The 22,510-nt window shown below is 36.3% G+C and overlaps 1 protein-coding gene across 1 annotated transcript in view; it reads right to left on the bottom strand.

Moving 5' to 3' along the window:
• Window positions 1-22,510, bottom strand: part of LOC128217583 (serine--tRNA ligase, cytoplasmic-like) — a 75,690-nt gene that overhangs the window by 4,199 nt on the left and 48,981 nt on the right. The window contains exons 9-10 of the mRNA XM_052924811.1: window positions 8,014-8,171; window positions 7,325-7,454 (exon numbers count right to left, since the gene is read on the bottom strand). Of these exons, the coding sequence (XP_052780771.1) occupies window positions 7,325-7,454; window positions 8,014-8,171 (288 nt within the window). The remainder of the gene's footprint in view (window positions 1-7,324; window positions 7,455-8,013; window positions 8,172-22,510) is intronic.

Raw genomic sequence — 22,510 nt, 5'->3', positions numbered from 1 at the left:
TTAACCTAGTTCAAGCGTCTAACACTTTCCCTCACTCAATAGCTTCCTTTCAGTCTTAAACACGTTCATTATTAACCTAGTTCAAGCGTCTAACACTTTCCCTCACTCAATAGCTTCCAGTTCAATCTTAAACACGTTCATTATTAACCTAGTCCAAGCGTCTAACACTTTCCCCCACTCAATAGCTTCCAGTTCAATCTTTAACACGTTCATTATTAACCTAGTCCAAGCGTCTAACACTTTCCCTCACTCAATAGCTTCCAGTTCAGTCTTAAACACGTTCATTATTAACCTAGTCCAAGCGTCTAACACTTTCCCTCACTCAATAGGTTCCTGTTCAGCCTTTAACACGTTCATTATTAACCTAGTTCAAGCGTCTAACACTTTCCCTCACTCAATAGGTTCCTGTTCAGCCTTTAACACATTCATTAATAACCTAGTTCAAGCGTTTAACACTTTCCCTCACTCAATAGGATCCTGTTCAGCCTTTAACACGTTCATTATTAACCTAGTTCAAGCGTCTAACACTTTCCCTCACTCAATAGCTTCCAGTTCAGTCTTAAACACGTTCATTATTAACCTAGTTCAAGCGTCTAACACTTTCCCTCACTCAATAGCTTCCAGTTCAATCTTAAACACGTTCATTATTAACCTAGTCCAAGCGTCTAACACTTTCCCTCACTCAATAGCTTCCAGTTCAGTCTTAAACACATTCATTATTAACCTAGTCCAAGCGTCTAACACTTTCCCTCACTCAATAGGTTCCTGTTCAGCCTTAACACGTTCATTATTAACCTAGTTCAAGCGTCTAACACTTTCCCTCACTCAATAGGTTCCTGTTCAGCCTTTAACACATTCATTATTAACCTAGTTCAAGCGTCTAACACTTTCCCTCACTCAATAGCTTCCAGTTCAGCCTTTAACACGTTCATTATTAACCTATGTCAAGCGTCTAACACTTTCCCTCACTCAATAGGTTCCTGTTCAGCCTTTAACACGTTCATTATTAACCTAGTTCAAGCGTCTAACACTTTCCCTCACTCAATAGCTTCCAGTTCAGCCTTTAACACGTTCATTATTTACCTAGTTCAAGCGTCTAACACTTTCCCTCACTCAATAGCTTCCAGTTCAGCCTTTAACACGTTCATTATTAACCTAGTTCAAGCGTCTAACACTTTCCCTCACTCAATAGCTTCCAGTTCAGCCTTTAACACGTTCATTATTAACCTAGTCCAAGCGTCTAACACTTTCCCTCACTCAATAGCTTTCAGTTCAGTCTTAAACACATTCATTATTAACCTAGTCCAAGCGTCTAACACTTTCCCTCACTCAAAAGGTTCCTGTTCAGCCTTTAACACGTTCATTATTAACCTAGTCCAAGCGTCTAACACTTTCCCTCACTCAATAGCTTCCTGTTCAGTCTTTAACACGTTCATTATTAACCTAGTCCAAGCGTCTAACACTTTCCCTCACTCAATAGCTTCCAGTTCAGTCTTAAACACGTTCATTATTAACCTAGTCCAAGCGTCTAACACTTTCCCTCACTCAATAGGTTCCTGTTCAGCCTTTAACACGTTCATTATTAACCTAGTTCAAGCGTCTAACATTTTCCCTCACTCAATAGCTTCCAGTTCAGCCTTTAACACGTTCATTATTAACCTAGTCCAAGCGTCTAACACTTTCCCTCACTCAATAGCTTCCAGTTCAGCCTTAAACACGTTCATTATTAACCTAGTTCAAGCGTCTAACACTTTCCCTCACTCAATAGCTTCCTGTTCAGCCTTTAACACGTTCATTATTAACCTAGTCCAAGCGTCTAACACTTTCCCTCACTCAATAGCTTCCTGTTCAGCCTTTAACACGTTCATTATTAACTTAGTCCAAGCGTCTAACACTTTCCCTCACTCAATAGCTTCCAGTTCAGTCTTAAACACGTTCATTATTAACTTAGTCCAAGCGTCTAACACTTTCCCTCACTCAATAGCTTCCAGTTCAGTCTTAAACACGTTCATTATTAACCTAGTCCAAGCGTCTAACACTTTCCCTAACTCAATAGCTTCCTGTTCAGTCTTAAACACGTTCATTATTAACCTAGTTCAAGCGTCTAACACTTTCCCTAACTCAATAGCTTCCTGTTCAGCCTTTAACACGTTCATTATTAACCTAGTCCAAGCGTCTAACACTTTCCTTCACTCAATAGCTTCCACTCAATAGCTTCCAGTTCAGTCTTAAACACGTTCATTATTAACCTAGTCCAAGCGTCTAACACTTTCCCTCACTCAATAGCTTCTAATTCAGTCTTAAACACGTTCATTATTAACCTAGTCCAAGCGTCTAACACTTTCCCTCACTCAATAGCTTCCAGTTCAGTCTTAAACACGTTCATTATTAACCTAGTCCAAGCGTCTAACACTTTCCCTCACTCAATAGCTTCCAGTTCAGTCTTAAACACATTCATTATTAACCTAGTCCAAGCGTCTAAAACTTTCCCTCACTCAATAGGTTCCTGTTCAGCCTTTAACACGTTCATTATTAACCTAGTTCAAGCATCTGACACTTTCCCTCACTCAATAGCTTCCAGTTCAGCCTTTAACACGTCCATTATTAACCTAGTCTAAGCGTCTGACACTTTCCCTCACTCAATAGCTTCCAGTTCAGCCTTTAACACGTCCATTATTAACCTAGTCCAAGCGTCTAACACTTTCCCTCACTCAATAGCTTCCAGTTCAGCCTTTAACACGTCCATTATTAACCTAGTCCAAGCGTCTAACACTTTCCCTCACTCAATAGGTTCCTGTTCAGCCTTTAACACGTTCATTATTAACCTAGTCCAAGCGTCTAACACTTTCCCTCACTCAATAGCTTCCAGTTCAGTCTTAAACACGTTCATTATTAACCTAGTTCAAGCGTCTAACACTTTCCCTCACTCAATAGCTTCCAGTTCAGCCTTTAACAGGTTCATTATTAATCTAGTTCAAGCGTCTAACACTTTCCCTCACTCAATAGGTTCCTGTTCAGTCTTAAACATGTTCATTATTAACTTAGTCCAAGCATCTAACACTTTCCCTCACTCAATAGCTTCCTGTTCAGTCTTAAACACATTCATCATTAACCTAGTCCAAGCGTCTAACACTTTCCCTCACTCAATAGCTTCCTGTTCAGTCTTAAACATGTTCATTATTAACCTAGTTCAAGCGTCTAACACTTTCCCTTACTCAATAGCTTCCAGTTCAGCCTTTAACACGTTCATCATTAACCTAGTCCAAGCGTCTAACACTTTCCCTCACTCAATAGCTTCCTTTTCAGTCTTAAACACGTTCATTATTAACCTAGTCCAAGCGTCTAACACTTTCCCTCACTCAATAGCTTCCAGTTCAGCCTTTAACACGTCCATTATTAACCTAGTCCAAGCGTCTAACACTTTTCCTCACTCAATAGCTTCCAGTTCAGTCTTAAACACGTTCATTATTAACCTAGTCCAAGCGTCTAACACTTTCCCTCACTCAATAGCTTCCAGTTCAGTCTTTAACACGTTCATTATTAACCTAGTCCAAGCGTCTAACACTTTCCCTCACTCAATAGCTTCCTGTTCAGCCTTTAACACGTTCATTATTAACCTAGTCCAAGCATCTAACACTTTCCCTCACTCAATAGCTTCCAGTTCAGTCTTAAACACGTTCATTATTAACCTAGTCCAAGCATCTAACACTTTCCCTCACTCAATAGCTTCCAGTTCAGTCTTAAACACATTCATTATTAACCTAGTTCAAGCGTCTAACACTTTCCCTCACTCAATAGCTTCCAGTTCAGTCTTAAACACGTTCATTATTAACCTAGTTCAAGCGTCTAACACTTTCCCTCACTCAATAGCTTCCAGTTCAGCCTTAAACACGTTCATTATTAACCTAGTCCAAGCGTCTAACACTTTCCCTCACTCAATAGCTTCCAGTTCAGCCTTTAACACGTTCATTATTAACCTAGTCCAAGTGTCTAACACTTTCCCTCACTCAATAGCTTCCAGTTCAGTCTTAAACACGTTCATTATTAACCTAGTTCAAGCGTCTAACACTTTCCCTCACTCAATAGCTTCCTGTTCAGCCTTTAACACGTTCATTATTAACTAAGTCCAAGCGTCTAACACTTTCCCTCACTCAATAGCTTCCAGTTCAGTCTTAAACACGTTCATTATTAACCTAGTCCAAGCGTCTAACACTTTCCCTCACTCAATAGCTTCCAGTTCAGTCTTAAACACATTCATTATTAACCTAGTTCAAGCGTCTAACACTTTCCCTCACTCAATAGCTTCCAGTTCAGTCTTAAACACGTTCATTATTAACCTAGTTCAAGTGTCTAACACTTTCCCTCACTCAATAGCTTCCAGTTCAGTCTTAAACACGTTCATTATTAACCTAGTTCAAGCGTCTAACACTTTCCCTCACTCAATAGCTTCCAGTTCAGCCTTTAACACGTTCATTATTAACCTAGTCCAAGCGTCTAACACTTTCCCTCACTCAATAGCTTCCAGTTCAGCCTTTAACACGTTCATTATTAACCTAGTCCAAGCGTCTAACACTTTCCCTCACTCAATAGCTTCCAGTTCAGTCTTAAACACGTTCATTATTAACCTAGTTCAAGCGTCTAACACTTTCCCTCACTCAATAGCTTCCTGTTCAGCCTTTAACACGTTCATTATTAACTAAGTCCAAGCGTCTAACACTTTCCCTCACTCAATAGCTTCCAGTTCAGTCTTAAACACGTTCATTATTAACCTAGTTCAAGCGTCTAACACTTTCCCTCACTCAATAGCTTCCAGTTCAGTCTTAAACACGTTCATTATTAACCTAGTCCAAGCGTCTAACACTTTCCCTCACTCAATAGCTTCCTGTTCAGTCTTAAACACGTTCATTATTAACCTAGTTCAAGCGTCTAACACTTTCCCTCACTCAATAGCTTCTAATTCAGTCTTAAACACGTTCATTATTAACTAAGTCCAAGCGTCTAACACTTTCCCTCACTCAATAGCTTCCAGTTCAGTCTTAAACACGTTCATTATTAACCTAGTTCAAGCGTCTAACACTTTCCCTCACTCAATAGCTTCCTGTTCAGCCTTTAACACGTTCATTATTAACTTAGTCCAAGCGTCTAACACTTTCCCTCACTCAATAGCTTCCAGTTCAGTCTTTAACACGTTCATTATTAACCTAGTCCAAGCGTCTAACACTTTCCCCCACTCAATAGCTTCCAGTTCAGTCTTAAACACGTTCATTATTAACCTAGTTCAAGCGTCTAACACTTTCCCTCACTCAATAGCTTCCTGTTCAGCCTTTAACACGTTCATTATTAACTTAGTCCAAGCGTCTAACACTTTCCCTCACTCAATAGCTTCCTATTCAGCCTTTAACACGTTCATTATTAACCTAGTCCAAGCGTCTAACACTTTCCCTCACTCAATAGCTTCCAGTTCAGTCTTAAACACGTTCATTATTAACCTAGTCCAAGCGTCTAACACTTTCCCTCACTCAATAGCTTCCAGTTCAGTCTTAAACACGTTCATTATTAACCTAGTCCAAGCGTCTAACACTTTCCCTCACTCAATAGCTTCCTGTTCAGTCTTAAACACGTTCATTATTAACCTAGTTCAAGCGTCTAACACTTTCCCTAACTCAATAGCTTCCTGTTCAGCCTTTAACACGTTCATTATTAACCTAGTTCAAGCGTCTAACACTTTCCCTCACTCAATAGCTTCCAGTTCAATCTTAAACACGTTCATTATTAACCTAGTTCAAGCGTCTAACACTTTCCCTCACTCAATAGCTTCCAGTTCAGCCTTTAACACGTTCATTATTAACCTAGTCCAAGCGTCTAACACTTTCCCTCACTCAATAGCTTCCAGTTCAGTCTTAAACACGTTCATTATTAACCTAGTCCAAGCGTCTAACACTTTCCCTCACTCAATAGCTTCCAGTTCAGTCTTAAACACGTTCATTATTAACCTAGTCCAAGCGTCTAACACTTTCCCTCACTCAATAGCTTCCTGTTCAGCCTTTAACACGTTCATTATTAACCTAGTCCAAGCGTCTAACACTTTCCCTCACTCAATAGCTTCCAGTTTAGCCTTTAACACGTTCATTATTAACCTAGTCCAAGCGTCTAACACTTTCCCTCACTCAATAGCCTCCAGTTCGGTCTTAAACACGTTCATTATTAACCTAGTCCAAGCATCTAACACTTTCCCTCACTCAATAGCTTCCAGTTCAGTCTTAAACACGTTCATTATTAACCTAGTCCAAGCATCTAACACTTTCCCTCACTCAATAGCTTCCAGTTCAGTCTTAAACACGTTCATTATTAACCTAGTCCAAGCGTCTAACACTTTCCCTCACTCAATAGCTTCCAGTTCAGTCTTAAACACGTTCATTATTAACCTAGTCCAAGCGTCTAACAACTTTCTTGCATACCGTACATGTGTTTCCAGTCATGTGAATGGTGCTGGAAAAACTCATCTTACACCCCCAATGTAAGAAAAGTATATCGTGCAATTTCAATAAGGCGGAATCAAAAATAAAATTCTTTTAATTAAAATTGAAAATAAATAATCGTAAAAGCGCAATTTTTTAAAGAAACTTTTTTCGCCATCGATAGTGATTTGAAATTACTGAGCTTTTTGACATCAGTAAACAATCTCCCACGTGATTTTTGGTGAAATGTACAAAAGTGCGTTTTCTACTTCAATTTTTCAACAAATTCATAATTTTAGGTAAGCAAGAAAAGATATCAATCACGTTTTTCCGGTCCGGATCGAAAAATCCAACCCTCGGGTACGTTGCGTGACCGGTAACTCGGCAAGCCTCGTTACAGGCTTATTCGCGTGCCCTCGGGTTGGATTTTTCGATCCGTACCGGGGAAACACATGATAGATAATTATATTCCCTCACTCAATCGGTTCCTGTTAAGTCTTAAACACATCCATTACTAATCTAGTCCAAACGTCTAACACCCCCCATCATTCAATATGTTCCTGTTCAGTTTTAAACACGTTCATTACCACACTTGTCCAAGCGTCTTACACTCTCCCTAACTCAATAGCTTCCAAGTCAGTCTTTAACACGTTCATTACTAAACTAGTCCAAGCTTATACTCCCCTTCATTTAACTCACTTCCAGTCTTAAACACCGATACAACAAATTTGTGTCTTGAGTTCTGGAAATCTTTTAATTTTAGTTTAGGGTTCAGCATATTTTTCATTATAAATACCTTTTGTTTTAAAGATAAATAGAGGCCAGATTTATGATTTCTACAATACTAGCAAAAAGACAACACATACGCGATGGCATGAACTTTTTGAGTATCTCTGGTACAAGCACGCCATCTTCAGTCTGGTAATTTTCCAGGATCGCACATATAACCCTTGTTGTTGCACACATCGTGGCATTCAGCATGTGTACATATTCAGCCTGAAATGACCAACAAATGACAGCAGCAATATACAATCACTCAAAGAATAGCTAACAGTACTAAAGACATTAAACATAGTACAATTATTACTACATCAGTGACCAGCTTGAAGTTATAATTCAAGAATACGCAGCAGTCCTCGATATGATTTCAGTGCAAGATTGACTAATGCTTATAAAGTTATTGATAGGACAAGAGCAATTTTAGGTTATTTCTATGATTAAAGTGACCACTAGAGTGTTAACAAACTAAGTGTGGACGGATGACAGACGACGGACCACAAACGACAGACAATCATCGATCCTAATAGCTCACCCTCAGCCTATGGCTAAGGTTAAAGGTAAAATGTAAAAATCCCCCCTGCCAGCCAACATACCCGAATTATATAACCTAGCTTTTCCTTCAGCAAACCTGGTTCACAAATCAGTTGAATACCTATGGACCTGGTAATAAATGGGGATGTTGAGACATACACACAAAAGTACAGTCTTCCTGGAGCTGATGGCAACAATTGTTTTATAGTCTCTTTTGATATAGATTGTAGGTTTGGGAGCTCACCTCTTGGTTCATTTTCTTCACCTGTCCATAGCGGACCTTCAGCCTGCGGGCTTGGTAGTCGAGGCAGTTTGAGCAGGATACCAGCTCCCGAAATGCTCCCGACCCCGGAAACCATGCCTCCAAATCCAGCTTTTTGGACGCTGCATTGTTCAACGCACCTATACAATATGTGAAGAATGCCAGATACATATATACTTTCAATATTAATTTATCTTAAAGCTGCACTCTCACAGATTGAACATTTTGACATTTCTTTTATTTTTTGTCTTGGAACCAGCCAATTTTTGCGAAAATCCATGGAAACCAGTTATATATAGACTGCTGACAAAAAATTAGATTGCAGATTTTTTATATTTAAGATCAAAAATTGATGTTTTATGCATTTCTTAAAACTTAGTGACAGTTTAGGCCATAAAACACCAATTTTGAACGGAAATATGAAAATCTACGATCTGATTTTTTTGTCAGCAATTTTATATCATTGATTTGCAGATATTGACGCAAAAATTGCTCTTTCAAAGACAAAAATTAAAAAAGTTGTAAAAATGGTAAATCTGTGAGAGTGAAGCTTTAAGTACATTTTCCAAACACATTTTTAGCTCGACTATTACAAGAATAGGTGGGCTATACTACTCGCCCTGGCGTCCGGTTAAAGTTTTAGGGCAAGTTGGGATTTTCACTTATAAGTCCAATACCCTACATTCAATTGACTTAAGACTTCACACAGTCGTTCAGGGCCATCACATGATGAGGTTAGATAACTCCATATTATTCTTTACACAGATTATGGCCCCTGACTGACTATGGAACTTCGGTTAAAGTTTTAGGGCAAGTTGGAATATTTATCAATAACTTCTATATCCTTTGTTTAATTTACTTAATACCTCACACAGTTGTTCAGGACCATCACACAATGAGGTTACATAACTCCATATTATCCTAAATACAAGTTATGGCCCCTGATTGACTTAGGTTAAAGTTTTAGGGCAGGTTAAAGTTTTAAGGCAAGTTGGGATTTTCACTTAAAACTCCAATACCATTCATTCCATTGACTTAATACTTCACACAGATGTTCAGAGCCATCACATAATGAGGTTAGATAACTCCATATTATTTTTTATACAAATTATGGCCCCTGATTGACTATGGAACTTAGGTTTAGGGCAGGTTGGGATATTGTTTAATAACTTCTATATCCTTCATTCAATTGACTTAATACTTCACACAATTGTTCAGGACCATCACCTTATGAGGTTACATAACTCCATATCCAAGTTACGGCCCCTGATTGACTTAGGTTAAAGTTTTAGGCAAGTAAAAGTTAAGGGCAAGTTGGGATTTTAATAAAAAAACTTAAATACCGTTCATTAAATGCACTTAATAAAATTCAAAATTGTTTATGACCATCTTACAACAAGAAACATAACTCCGTTTTAAGCTTAAATACAAATTATGGCCCTTGTTTTTAAAAAAAAAAAAAATTAATTTCCTTTGAAAGGCATATTTGTATATTCTTAACCACATTTTCATAACGGGAAATCAAGTTATTTGAATGACTTGCGTCATTGTTTGGGCGGGCTGGTGGGAGGGCAGCATCAAAGTCACCGAAGTCATCAAAGTATCGAATAATTTTAGTTAGGTTTGACATAAAGAGACCAAACTTGGTATTATTACATCGTTATTGTATTCTAAGTCAAAGCGGCATAGTCGAGCGCGCTATCTTACGACGGCTCTTGTTGACAACTAGAGATTGCTTTTTTGAAAAAGCGCTTGTCTCTCCTATTGTGTGGCCGTTGCTGAGAAAAACAAGCATTTTCAGTGAAAAGATATCCCCCGCCAACGATGGCTTGTTTGTGCTTGATGGCTTGTTTGTGCTTGAAGGCTAAAAAAAATCTCAGAAAGAATAAGATAAGCACATTGGTTTATCCCTTTCCGAGCCAAATTATAAAATATCGCAAACAATGATTTTTTAATAAATCAAGGGCAATAACTCTAAGGATAATTGACCAATCCAAAAGAAAAATAGACAGGCATCATCACAGTATGTTGGTTCTTATTTATTCCAAGTGTCATGAAATTCTACCAGCTAGTTGCATAGAAAAGGCTGCAAACATGGATCTTTTAATAAATCAAGGGCAAATAACTCATATAGAAATTACACAATCCAAACTATAAATAAACAGACATCATCGCAGTATGTTGGTTCATATTTATTTCAAGTTTCAAGAATTTCTACCAACTAGTTACTGAGAAATGGCTGTAAATGAATTTTTCAAAAAATCAAGGGCAGTAACTCCAAGTACAATTGACCAATCCAAAAAAAAATAAACAGACATCATCCCAGTATAGTAATTCATATTTATTTTAAGTTTCATGAAATTCTGCCAGCTAGTGACTGAGAAATGGCTGTGAATGTGCATTTTTCAAAAAATCAAGGGCAATAACTCCAAGGACAATTGACCAATCAATTTTTTTTTGGACGGGCAACATTCCAGTATAGTGGTTCATATTTATTTTAAGTTTCATGAAATCATACCGGCTAGTTACTGAGAAAACACAGGTGACGGACGGACGGACGGAAGGAAGGACGGACGGAAAGACGGACGGACGGAAGGACGGACGGACAACGCCATTTCAATATCCCCCTCCCTATTTCATAGGCGGGGGATAATAAATGATGGACAAGAAATTTGTAATTTTGGACTGGAGACGAACCAACAGTAAAGTTTGGTTTCACCCGTATTAAATAGTGAAGTCATTAGCGAAGGAAGTGTTGTTGATTAATCTTGGAAAATGTAAACAAAGTTTGTATTGTATGAAGTTCCTGGGCGCAAGTGTTATTCAATTATTGATCGGAAACCATTTTTCAGCTGAAGGACCTTGACCTTTGACCTACTGATCACAAAATCAATAGGGGTCATCTACATGACCAACTTGCATACCAAGTATGAAGTTCCTGGGTGCAAGCTTTCTTTAGTTACTGAACAGTAACCGTTTCTTCACCTCAAGGTCATAGCGACCTTGACGTTTGACCTACTGATCTCAAAATCAATAGGGTTTCTTCAGCACAAGGTCACCGCCAACATATCGTTTTATACCTTGACCTTTTGATCACTAAGTCAATGGTGGTCATCTACTAGTCATGAACAACTAGAAAACCAAGTATGAAGTTCCTGGACACAAAGGATCTTTAGTTATTGAGCACAAACCGTTTTTTTCACGTCAAGTTTACTGCGACCTTGACCTTTGACCTACTGATCACAAAATCAAAAAGGGTCAACTACTAGTCATGACAAACCAGCATAACAGGTATGAAGTTCCTGGGTCTAAGCGTTCTATATTTATTGAGCGGAAACAAAGTGTGACGTACAGACTAACGGACTGACTGACACACACCTGGCAAAAACAATATGTCTCCCCATGAACGGGGGAGACATAATTCCTATTTATTGTTTGGAAAGGCCTTTAATGCTTGTTGAGCCCAAAGTGGCTTCCGATTACAAGCCCAATTACCAACCTGCATTAATGTTGTCAACATGCTTTAATCCGAAGTGACAAGCCTTATCAAAACAATCATCAATTTTGACAATATGTGATTTTGATGTTACGCCAGAAGGCATGTCAGGAGTATAACAATATTTGTATCAGCCATTAAGGATCGACGACAGCCAGAAGATAAATGAAACCGAACCTTTTTTGCAAATATTTGATCTGTTAATCAGATAGTACAGTAAATGTCTGTGTATAGGATGCATCCATATAGGACGTAGCCCAAAAAATACTTCAAAAATTGAGGAAAAAATCATCAAATCCGAAAGCCACGATGTTTGATTACAGTGCCTATTTTTTATGGATTGTGAAAACGGCAGTGGTTATTGTAAACCATGCGATCTTTAATACCATAGCAAAGTATGTTATGTTGTTTATGATCATATCAACACCTTAAGCAAAGTATAAAAGAACGTGGCAAAGTGCTAAAAAACAGCCCTATCATTGAAACACCTTCACACATTGAGAACAGCATTGACAGTGCACAATGATGTTACCATACTTCACAGTATGCATGTTTACATATTATATAACAAACTGTACAGAATGATTTTACATAAATTCTAATAGCACAATATTAAAAAAAATATATTATATAACTAACGATTTGCTAACTCAACAAATCCTGATTTTCAACTGCCATTAAAATTAAATAGAGACGATGTGAGTGACCTCCCTTTGAAATTAAGTTAACAAACTTATTTATCTGAAGAGCCAAATTCGGCCTGAATTTGACTTTGAGTAAATTTGTCAGAAGCCTAATACCATAGATTAGACGCAGGCATGTTTTTTATTGGGAATTCTAGGGGAAAAAAGTGTGTCCTATACACAGACATTAATGATAGTAGGTAATTCTAAAAGCAACAGAACTGTCAATATGTTTAAAACACAGGAAATTGATGAAAAAAAAAATCACCAGCGGAAGGGGACAGCCCTCTTGAACCCTCCCCTTTCAACACACCTTATGATATTCATGTATTGTATTGTGTTTACGAGCTTGTATATCATAAAAGTACTGAAACATTTTTTCAATAATGTAGAAATTGTTTATAGTCAAGACTTAGTGAAAGCTTGCAACATGCAGGAAATATATTTAAATGTTTAAAATGTCTTCAAATAAAATCAATCTAGGAATACTTTGTAACAAATGAACATGAAATTTTCCTGTATGTCCTTAGCCTTTACAAAAGATTAATCGTTTCAATTTGATGAATATTTAAAAATTCTGATATTATATAAAAGACAAGAGCTGTAAGACCGACTACGCCACTTTGACTTAGAAGTGAATACAATTATGATGTAATATGTGCCTGTCAAAACCAATAACACAATCAATTTAAAAAGTGAACAAGAATCGCGATGTGACAAAACCAGGTTTTTAATGATTGGGAGAAGATATTCAGTTTCAACTGCTTTCTTCTATTTTTAATAACAGTGACCTTGATTCCATGGGCCCCAAACACAATCCCATGGAAGTCCTTCATAAACTCTTCCTACATATCAAGTTTGGTCACAGTACTTCAACCATAACTGAAACAGTAATCTATTTTTAGTAACAGTGACTATGACTCTAGGGGGCCGAAAGGCAATCCATGAAAGCTCTGCATAAACTTGTCTTATATAACAAGTTTGGTCAAACTATGTCAACCCTTACTTGAGTTATTCAGTACTAAGTTTATTTCTATTTTTAGCAACAGTGACTTTGACCTAGACCATAACTCTAGGGGCCCAAAACACAATCTCAGGAAAGGTCTCTATAAACTCTTCCTATATACCAAGTTTGGTCACAATATGTAGACCCTTATTTAAGTTATTTAATACCAACCCTTTTTCTATTAATAGTCACCTTGACCTTAATCCTAGGTGCCTCAAAAACATTCCCAAAAAAGGTCTCCATAAACTCTTGGTTTATGCCAAGTTTGGTCTATTTATGTCAAACCTAGCTAAAATTATTCGATACATAAGGTGACTTTGACGCTGCCCTCCCACCAGCCTGCCCGAACAATGACGCCACTCATTCAAGTAACTTGTTTTCCCTTTATGAAAATGTGGTTAAGAATATAAAAATGTGCCTTTCAAAAGATATTAAAAGATATATTAAAAAAAAAATTCATTCAAGGGCCATTATTTGTAATAAGGGTTAAAATGGAGTTATGTTCCTTGTTGTAAGATGGTCATCAATAATTCTGCGAAGTATTAAGTGTTAAGGAATATCAAGGTATATTAGATTGTGCCTTTCAAAAGAAATTAAAAGAAAAGAAAAAAGAAAAAAACATTCAATGGCAATAATTTGTATTTAAGGCTAAAATGGAGTTATGTTCCTTGTTGTAAGATGGTCGTCAAACATTCTGCAAAGCATTTAGTGCATTGAATGAAGGGTATAGAAGTGTTGTTTTTTTAAATCCCAACTTGCCCTAAAATTTTAACCCCCTAAAACTTTAACCTAAGTCAACCAGGGGCCATAATTTGTATTAAGGATAATATGAAGTTATAATATGAAGTTATGTAACCTCATGATGTGATGGTTTTGAACAATTGTGTGAAGTATTAAGTCAATTGAATGAAGAGTATTTGACTTATAAGTGAAAATCCCAACTTGCCCTAAAACTTTAACCTGCCCTATAACTTTACCCTAAGTCAATCAGGGGCCATAACTTGTATTAAGGATAATATGGAGTTATGTAACCTCATTGTGTGATGGTCCTGAACAATTGTGTGAAGTATTAAGTCAAATGAATGAAGGATATTAAAGTTATCAATAAATATCCCAACCTGCCCTAAAAGTTTAACCTAAGTTACATAGTCAATCAGGGGCCATAATTTGTATAAAGGATACTATGGAGTTATCTAACCTCATTGTGTAAGGGCCTTGAACAACTGTGTGAAGTATTAAGTCAATGGAATGAAGGGTATTGGACTTATAAGTGAAAATCCCAACTTGCCCTAAAACTTAAACCAGATGCCGACACCGACACTGGGGCAAGTTGTATAACCCTCCTTACTCTTCGAATAGTCAAGCTAAAAATGTGAAAATTTAATTACTTTAACCTCAATATCTACTGTGGGGAAACCAAATACACCCATGATTTTGGTTTACATGTTATAAACAGAAACCTTCAAATCAGCCAATTACAATGCAAAACGCTATGTCATGTCCACTGACAAAGCTAGTGCATCTCAAAATATAACTGTTAATCCCAGCAACATTTCCAGTTAGACTAAGAATAGCCCAGGTTAACAGTCAAGTACAGTCAAATCTCATTTGCTTCATCTTGCTTGGCTCCATCTGGCTGGCTAGATATATTTCTTGGTTCAACTGATTTTCTCAGCGCCAGGCAATATTTTCATTTGTTTGCATGGTTCGATCCAACATGAGGTTATCTATGCCTGATTGGTGATCAGTTTGATCAAAGGTAATCTGACTTAGCAACAAGGCATGATGGCCTTTAAGCGCTCACCTGAGTGAAAGTTTTAAACCTGGAGAATGAATGAGTTTATTGGTTTATGACAAAGCAACTAGCGATTAAACTTTGATCAAGTATAGTCAAATGTTGCAGTGGTTAAGGTCATCCAAGCACAATATTGAAATTTGTTTTCAAAACTGTATGCCTGGTCAAAATTTCATTACTGTAGCTTAGAAATAAGAAAGTAGGTCAAAAGGTCACAGTCCAGGTCATCGGAGCACAACATTTATATTTGTCTTCAAAACTGTACACATGGTCCAAATCTTCTTGCTGTAACTTCAAAAATAACAAGGCAATCCAAAGGACGGCTATATTCCCCGCCGTTGTTTTTAGTACGCAATCTGAATGGTACGTTGAATCTGACCAAAATTGTACACAACCACTGGTCAAAAGTGGGAATATAGGAAATACAACTTGTTTAATCGGTAACCTAAATATTCTTGGATATTTGAACATAATTATTATGAAAGGATATTTGTTACAGTTTTTCATATTGTGTGTAGTGTAGGTAAGATCAATGTCAAGGTTATTTTGGCTAAAAATAGGAAGGAAAATGAGTCCTTAGTTTATAACATCGATGAAATAGCAAGCCTCAAGTATTTTCGATAAAGTGATACATATATATTGTGGTGACGTCAGAACACTGTTTTACTGCTTTTGAAGAGAAAACCCATGTTATAAATATATTATCACATTTGTGTCCATTGTTGTTTTAGATATTAAGCTTGTTGCACATAATGATAATGCTTGGTAGAGTGCGCTAAGTATCAATCTGCAGAAACGTAGGGATAAAAGTAGGAGGTTTTTTTTGAAAAAGTAGGGAAAAATAGGGCTATTAAGAGCAAAAAGTAGGGATAGTAGGGCTCTTTACTTACCTTTCTTGATGCGAACAAATGACTACTAAATCAAATAACTCATTCATCTGCCCCTGAATACACTTCAACCGTGAGATTTAGTCCCCGGAATAATAAAAGTTAACTTTCAAATGCCATGCTTCAAATTGGCTTGGTTGGGTGTAGCCCTTTTTTTGTATAATTCTGTGTTTTAAAGGTTATATTGGGTTTTTATTGTGGTAATCAAACAGATACTTCGTTTAAAACTCACAAAACTCTGAAAATGAGAATAATAATATTACAAAAATTGAACCAAAACGAAAGTGTAAATGTTTTTTTCATGGAAATGTCCTATATTTTATGTGCCATGAATTAGTTTTTTCTTACGATTAGGCTTCATGGGTATGCAGGCTAAATGGCAGGTTTCAATACACATTTCATTAATCGCTAATTAATTTATCGGCAATTATCAATGGTTATTTATTTAGACTAATGTAGGTCCCGTCAACTGCAATCCAAACAAACACCTGTGAAAGTTTAACTTATCAACACATATATTTAAATTTCAATTTACTATAAAGACTGTTTAAGGAGTAAAATAAGCATTGTGAAGAAACATCAGTGCGGTATAATATGGGTTAAATTATGCAGTTCATTGTTTAAGTTTGATCATGATGTATACTTCTGTAACACATATATTTTACCGCAAGGTTCCACTGTTTTAAACCAAAATGATATAGATTTTTTCGATATTATTGAATCTGATATTGAAAGTTTTAAATCTCTTGGCAAAATATTTATTTCAGGTGATATGAACTCAAGAACAGCGGATTTATCCGACATATTAGATTATGACAAATACATTGATTACGATGACAGCTATATGTCAAATATTGTTGATATTAAACCACGTGTCAATAGGGATCAAGTGATCGATTCGCACGGGCAACGTTTGATCGAGCTTTGTAAATCTACCTCGCTTCTTATTGGTAATGGTCGGTTACACAATGATAACGGCGACTTTACATTTCATTCACTAAATGGCTCGAGCACAGTGGATTATTTGTTATTAGATAAACATGATTTTGAATACATAAGTGACTTTAAGGTATTAGAACCGAATGAATTCTCGGATCATAATGGAATTAAAATACATTTACAACGTTATATTTACCAGCAGCCCGCGACTAATGTAAAAAATGCGGAACGATTTATTAAATGGGATGAGTCTAAGATAAATGCTTTCCACGATCTTCTTTTAAATAGAGAAAATGTCGAATCTATGCAAACTCTTACAGAGCGTATTGAAAACTACACTCCAGACGAAAATTTAGATAATATTGTTATACAGTTTACTGATCTCTTGCAAGAAAATGCATTGAATATTTTCGGTAAAACTCGTCGTAATTTTGATAAGAACATAACTAATCATGCAAAAAAGAAAAAATGGTTTAACGAAGAATGTTACAGCGCTAGAAAACAATATACGATTGCAAGAAATGTGTTTTTAAAAAATAAAACAAACGAAAATAGACAACATTTTGTAAACACTAAAGCTTATTATAACCGAGTTAAGCGAAGAGAAAAGAATAAATTTAAAATTAGAGAAAAGAATACACTACGTAATTTAGCAACAAAACCAAGACAATTCTGGAAAAAGATCAAACAGCAATACAAAAGCAATAATAGTAATGCCGAAAATCTAAGTGTTGACGACTTATACTCTCATTTTGAGACCTTGTATGGTACTGAATCATATACTAATGCTGACAATGATACCCATAATCCGATTATTAATTATGACGACGAATTGGACATAGATATAAACTACGATGAACTTAAACACGCCGTTTTTTCTCAAAATAATAATAAAAGTTCGGGCAATGATAACTTAATCGCAGAAATTTTTAAACATTCTTTCGATCAAACATCTGGATTTCTACTCAAACTGTTTAATACTCTATTTAATAACGGCGAATATCCAAACTCATGGGGACTGGGCATAATTGTACCAATCTTCAAAGGGGGGACATAGAGGATCCCAAAAACTACAGAGGAATCACTCTGATAAATATTATAGGAAAAATATATTCACAGGTACTATTAAATAGGCTCACAAAATGGTCGAAAGAACATGAAAAAATTATAACGAATCAGTTTGGTTTTCAAAAGGAAAAGTCTACAGTTGATTGTATTTTTATTTTACAGTCAATTATTTCTAAAACACTTAGCTCGAAAAAGAAATTGTATTGTGCGTTTATAGATTATGAAAAATGTTTCGATAAAATAGATAGATTACATCTATGGCAAAAACTACTAAACGAAAATGTGAGTTCAAAAATGGTAAAGGCGCTTCAAGCTATGTATAGCGTTGTCAAATCTTGTGTACGGTATAATTCGAACACATCACGGTATTTTGAATCAAATATCGGTGTTAAACAAGGGGATCCAAGTTCCAGTTTAATGTTTTTATTTTTCGTGAACGACATTATTATTTTTCGTGAACGACATTATAAATAATATTAACGCTGATATAGCTGGTATTTTTATAGCAAATGAAATCAAGATATTTCTGTTACTCTTTGCAGATGATGCGGTGTTATTCGCTCAAACACCAGAAGCATTACAGTCTATGTTAAATGACCTGGAACGATATTGCAATGACTGGGGACTAAAAATAAATACCACCAAAACAAAAGTTATGATATTTGAAAATGGACGTCACACAAACAATGAATTCTTACTCTGTAATACTTTACTAGACGTTGTAAAATCCTTCAAATATTTGGGCATCCACTTCTTTAAAAATGGCAATTGGTTTAGAACACAAAAGCGACTAGCACAGCACGCTTCATACGCACTCCATAACTTATTTATCGTTTTCAACCAAATCGAGTTACATTCAATTGATAAATGCAAACTATTCGACAGTCTTGTTTCACCAATTATTAACTATAGTGCAGAGGTATGGGGAAATCACGAATCTAAAAATATAGAAATAATCCATTGTAAATTTCTCCGAAATTTTTTAAACGTAACTAGAACTGTAAGCCATATGGCAGATTTCACAAAAAAGGCAATTATTTGGCCCATTTGCTTTCATTTATTGTTATTGCATGTCAACGTCATATATACAGCAATTGCCTTTCCCAACCCAATAAGAACCCCTAATAGAAGTGATTTGTATTAAAATAATGAAAATATTGTGTTAAATAAGGTAAAAAAATGTAAAATTATGCCGATATTTAGGACAAAAAAGACAGAAAATCTTCCCGGTACCAATATACCACTTTTTTGAGGATGCTTTTCAGTAACATCTGGAAAGTATTTTATTCTTGTCTGTTGAATAATGTTTGCAAGAAATGTTAATTAAAACAATAATATATCTAAAATGATTGCATTTCGTTCGTAATATACTTAAATTTTCGGTAATTGCGCATGGTGATAACGTTACGGTAATCTGTCCTCGAATTGTTGTGTAACATTAGCAGACATGATCCACTGCTAACTGTTTTAAGCCTAAACACACCTTTATTAAATCGCTGAAAACAAAGACTACGTGTCGGATAAAAACAGTATTGCATGCAACAAGAAATTGGTCATTCCCGATCATAAAGTTTTTTAGGTCTAAAAATGTGTTAATGTTACGCAAAATCGATTCTGTCCCATTTTAGCATGACGATAGCACCTTTTCTATTCGTGAATAATTTACACTGACTGAGGGTCAACATCCGGTCAGCGATTACTTTTATATTGGACTGGTTCACAGTTGACATTGAAATGATAAAAATAGTGGTGAATACCGTTGATAAAAACTTAATCCAAGTTTGGCTCATTCTGTCCTTCGATGTAACGTTAACATTATGTCACGCTAGCATTAAGACAAGCGCTTAATAAAGCAAGAAAATCGTTGAAATTTGATGACTTTCCCAGAGTCAATTATTCGAACATAACAATGTCGTCTGTAAACTATCGTTTGTAAGTATTCATTCATTAGGTACGTAGTTTATATTGAATTCATACCGCTATTGTGTTTGATATCGTTATTTATTGGACAGAATTAAGAATGCAAACGTTATAAAATGGACAGAAATATAGATGATAACGTGACAAATGGACATAACTGCAAATGTTACATTGGACAGAAACCTTTTTTTTTTATAAAACACATATTTATGTTTTGTTTTTTGTGATCCATTGTATGCTTTTGATACAAGCTTAACTGTTTAATACTTAATCTGAATTTGATTAAGTAAACTGAATGATTATGTTATAATTGGGACAGAAATAAGTTTGCTAATGTGACAAAAGGACTTTTCCCCTAATGTTACATAGGACAGAAGCAGTTTGACATCACCAAGAGAGAATGCTTGAGATGAAAGTCAATATTTGTATGCTCATTTTGTGATTCATTGTGTTTCTTATTTGACGAATCTTATTTTTGACACAAACTTGTGTTATATATTGTATCTTTACCTTATTTTAGTCACCTGAATGCTAGTGTTACATTTTGGACAGAACAATGTGTGCTATTGGACAATAGGACGTCTCCCCTGGTGTTACTTTTGGATTCCTGTTTGAACCCCCCCCCCCCCCAGAGTATATAAAAGTTTAAGAACATTGTTTCTGTGCTTCTAAAACTGTTCAATCTACTGTTTTTATTCAATTTCAAACTGTCCCAGATTAAATTAACTGAATGCCAGTGATAACGATAAATTAGTTAAGGGCCTAGTTTAGGTCCATTTTCATAATAAAACATTGAAAACTGCACAGCAGGTCTTATCAGATTGGAGATCTGATAAGACTTTCTATTTTCCCTGAACCCCACCCCTGGACCTAGGGTGTGTGGTTACAACTGACTGGTGCATTATGACCAGTGGTATTGTGGCGCAACTAAATGTTGTTCCATGTGGAAGGAGTCTGATGAATATATTTACAGATAATAAATTGACATTGTATTCTTGTAGTATTTCAAACAAAACTGTTTTTTTTAATGTAGCAAAACAATAAGAAGTGTTAGTAAAAGTAGTATCTAAAATGATCTGTTGCTAAAAATTTAAAATGTTTGAATTTATGGCATTTACGTTCGAGTGTTTTGTTTTAGTTTGTAAGATTGTGAAGACAGCTCTGTGAATTTAATCTCTCAAATCTGCTCCCATGGTAGAAAACATTACGTATTGTGTTAGTTTTGTGAGGCAATGAGAAAGTACCCCTGGTAGGGATCAAACCAAACCCACGACTTCTTGTGTTAGAGGCAGACATATATAACTTAGAACACACTCATATCTCAACAGAAAGTATGTAATAATTTTATTATCTCTTTCTGAACCATACCCTTGAAGACAAGAAGATGATGTGTAAATCGTCTGAATTGTTTGACTGTTGCAATTTACTTACATTAAACATTATTTTATAAGAATTGTTTTTTGCTGTGTCGGGTTGGATTATATGCAAGGTTACTGCAGGTGGGGTGGTTCTTGTTGCAGGTTTTAAAGTTCTGGATGTTTGTTTGCCTTTTTTATGATAAGATCTTTTGATCAGTGTTCATGTCACTCTGTGACATATACAGTTCGGGGTAAAGATTTCTGATCAATCTCTTATGACACTGTGTATATGTACACAACCTCTGTAAATGGATCTTAATCTAATGCACCAGTCAATTGTAGCCACGCCCCCCCAGGTCCGGGGAATAGCGGGGCGTGGACTTTCGGTCCAGCAAACCCCGGGTAAAATCCCCGCCCTGCGGGGACGAACTGATGGTAAAACCCCGGCCAAATGCCCCCCGCACCCCAGAGACTCTATATAAGTCAATATCTCCGCTATCTTGGCACTAAGACAAAACCACCGCACTCACACGGCCATGCGGGGCCACCTGGAAAGTAAAAACACGGCCCTTTTCCCCGGCTATCCCCAGTATACCCCCGGACCTGGGGGGGGGGGGCCGTGGTTACAATTGATTGGTGCATAATTGCCTAATTGTCTTATCAGATCTCCAATCTGAGTATCCTGCTGCGCAGTATGGGATATTTTAAGATAGAAATGGACTCTTAATGGCCCTGAGCCGATAAACCTACCGGTAAACACAGGAAATTGGCCCCTACTGTCAAACCAGTGTGATTAGAAGGAGATGCACAGCAGGGGATTATCATGCCAAATATTCCTTAAATTAGGCCTTAAAAGGGGGAGGGTCACTTTTAAAAGGCTTAAACTAGGCCTTTAAGACACACAACAGTCTGATCTTTAGTTCTATTGTTGTTTTTTTGTATTGGAAGTTATTCTATCCAGATTGGTATATTTTTTTACGAGATTGTTTAATCAAACTGCTGCGGGAACAGTGTTTCCAGGATTCGTCATTCAGTCTGACACCATATAAACTTAGGTCAGCAGTGTATTTATAAATCAGCATGAACAAAACTAGTAGGAACTATATGAGAAGCAATAGAATTATATTGTAACAACAGGTTATTAAAATCTCAAATGAGTAAAACATTATAACAACATTTAAACTAAATGAAGAGTCAAAGAAACTATTTTCAACTGTAGAAGCTCATAAAATGTGTACGTCTGTCACAGTGCAACTTCGTCAAATCTTGTATGATTATTATGATTTTTTTGTGATTATCAATTGACTGTGTTTATCAATCATTTATA

Source organism: Mya arenaria, chromosome 14, assembly GCF_026914265.1.
Source record: "Mya arenaria isolate MELC-2E11 chromosome 14, ASM2691426v1".
NCBI lineage: Eukaryota > Metazoa > Mollusca > Bivalvia > Myida > Myidae > Mya > Mya arenaria.
Note: the sequence above shows the minus strand (reverse complement) of the source record. Positions and strands in the feature narration are given on the sequence as shown.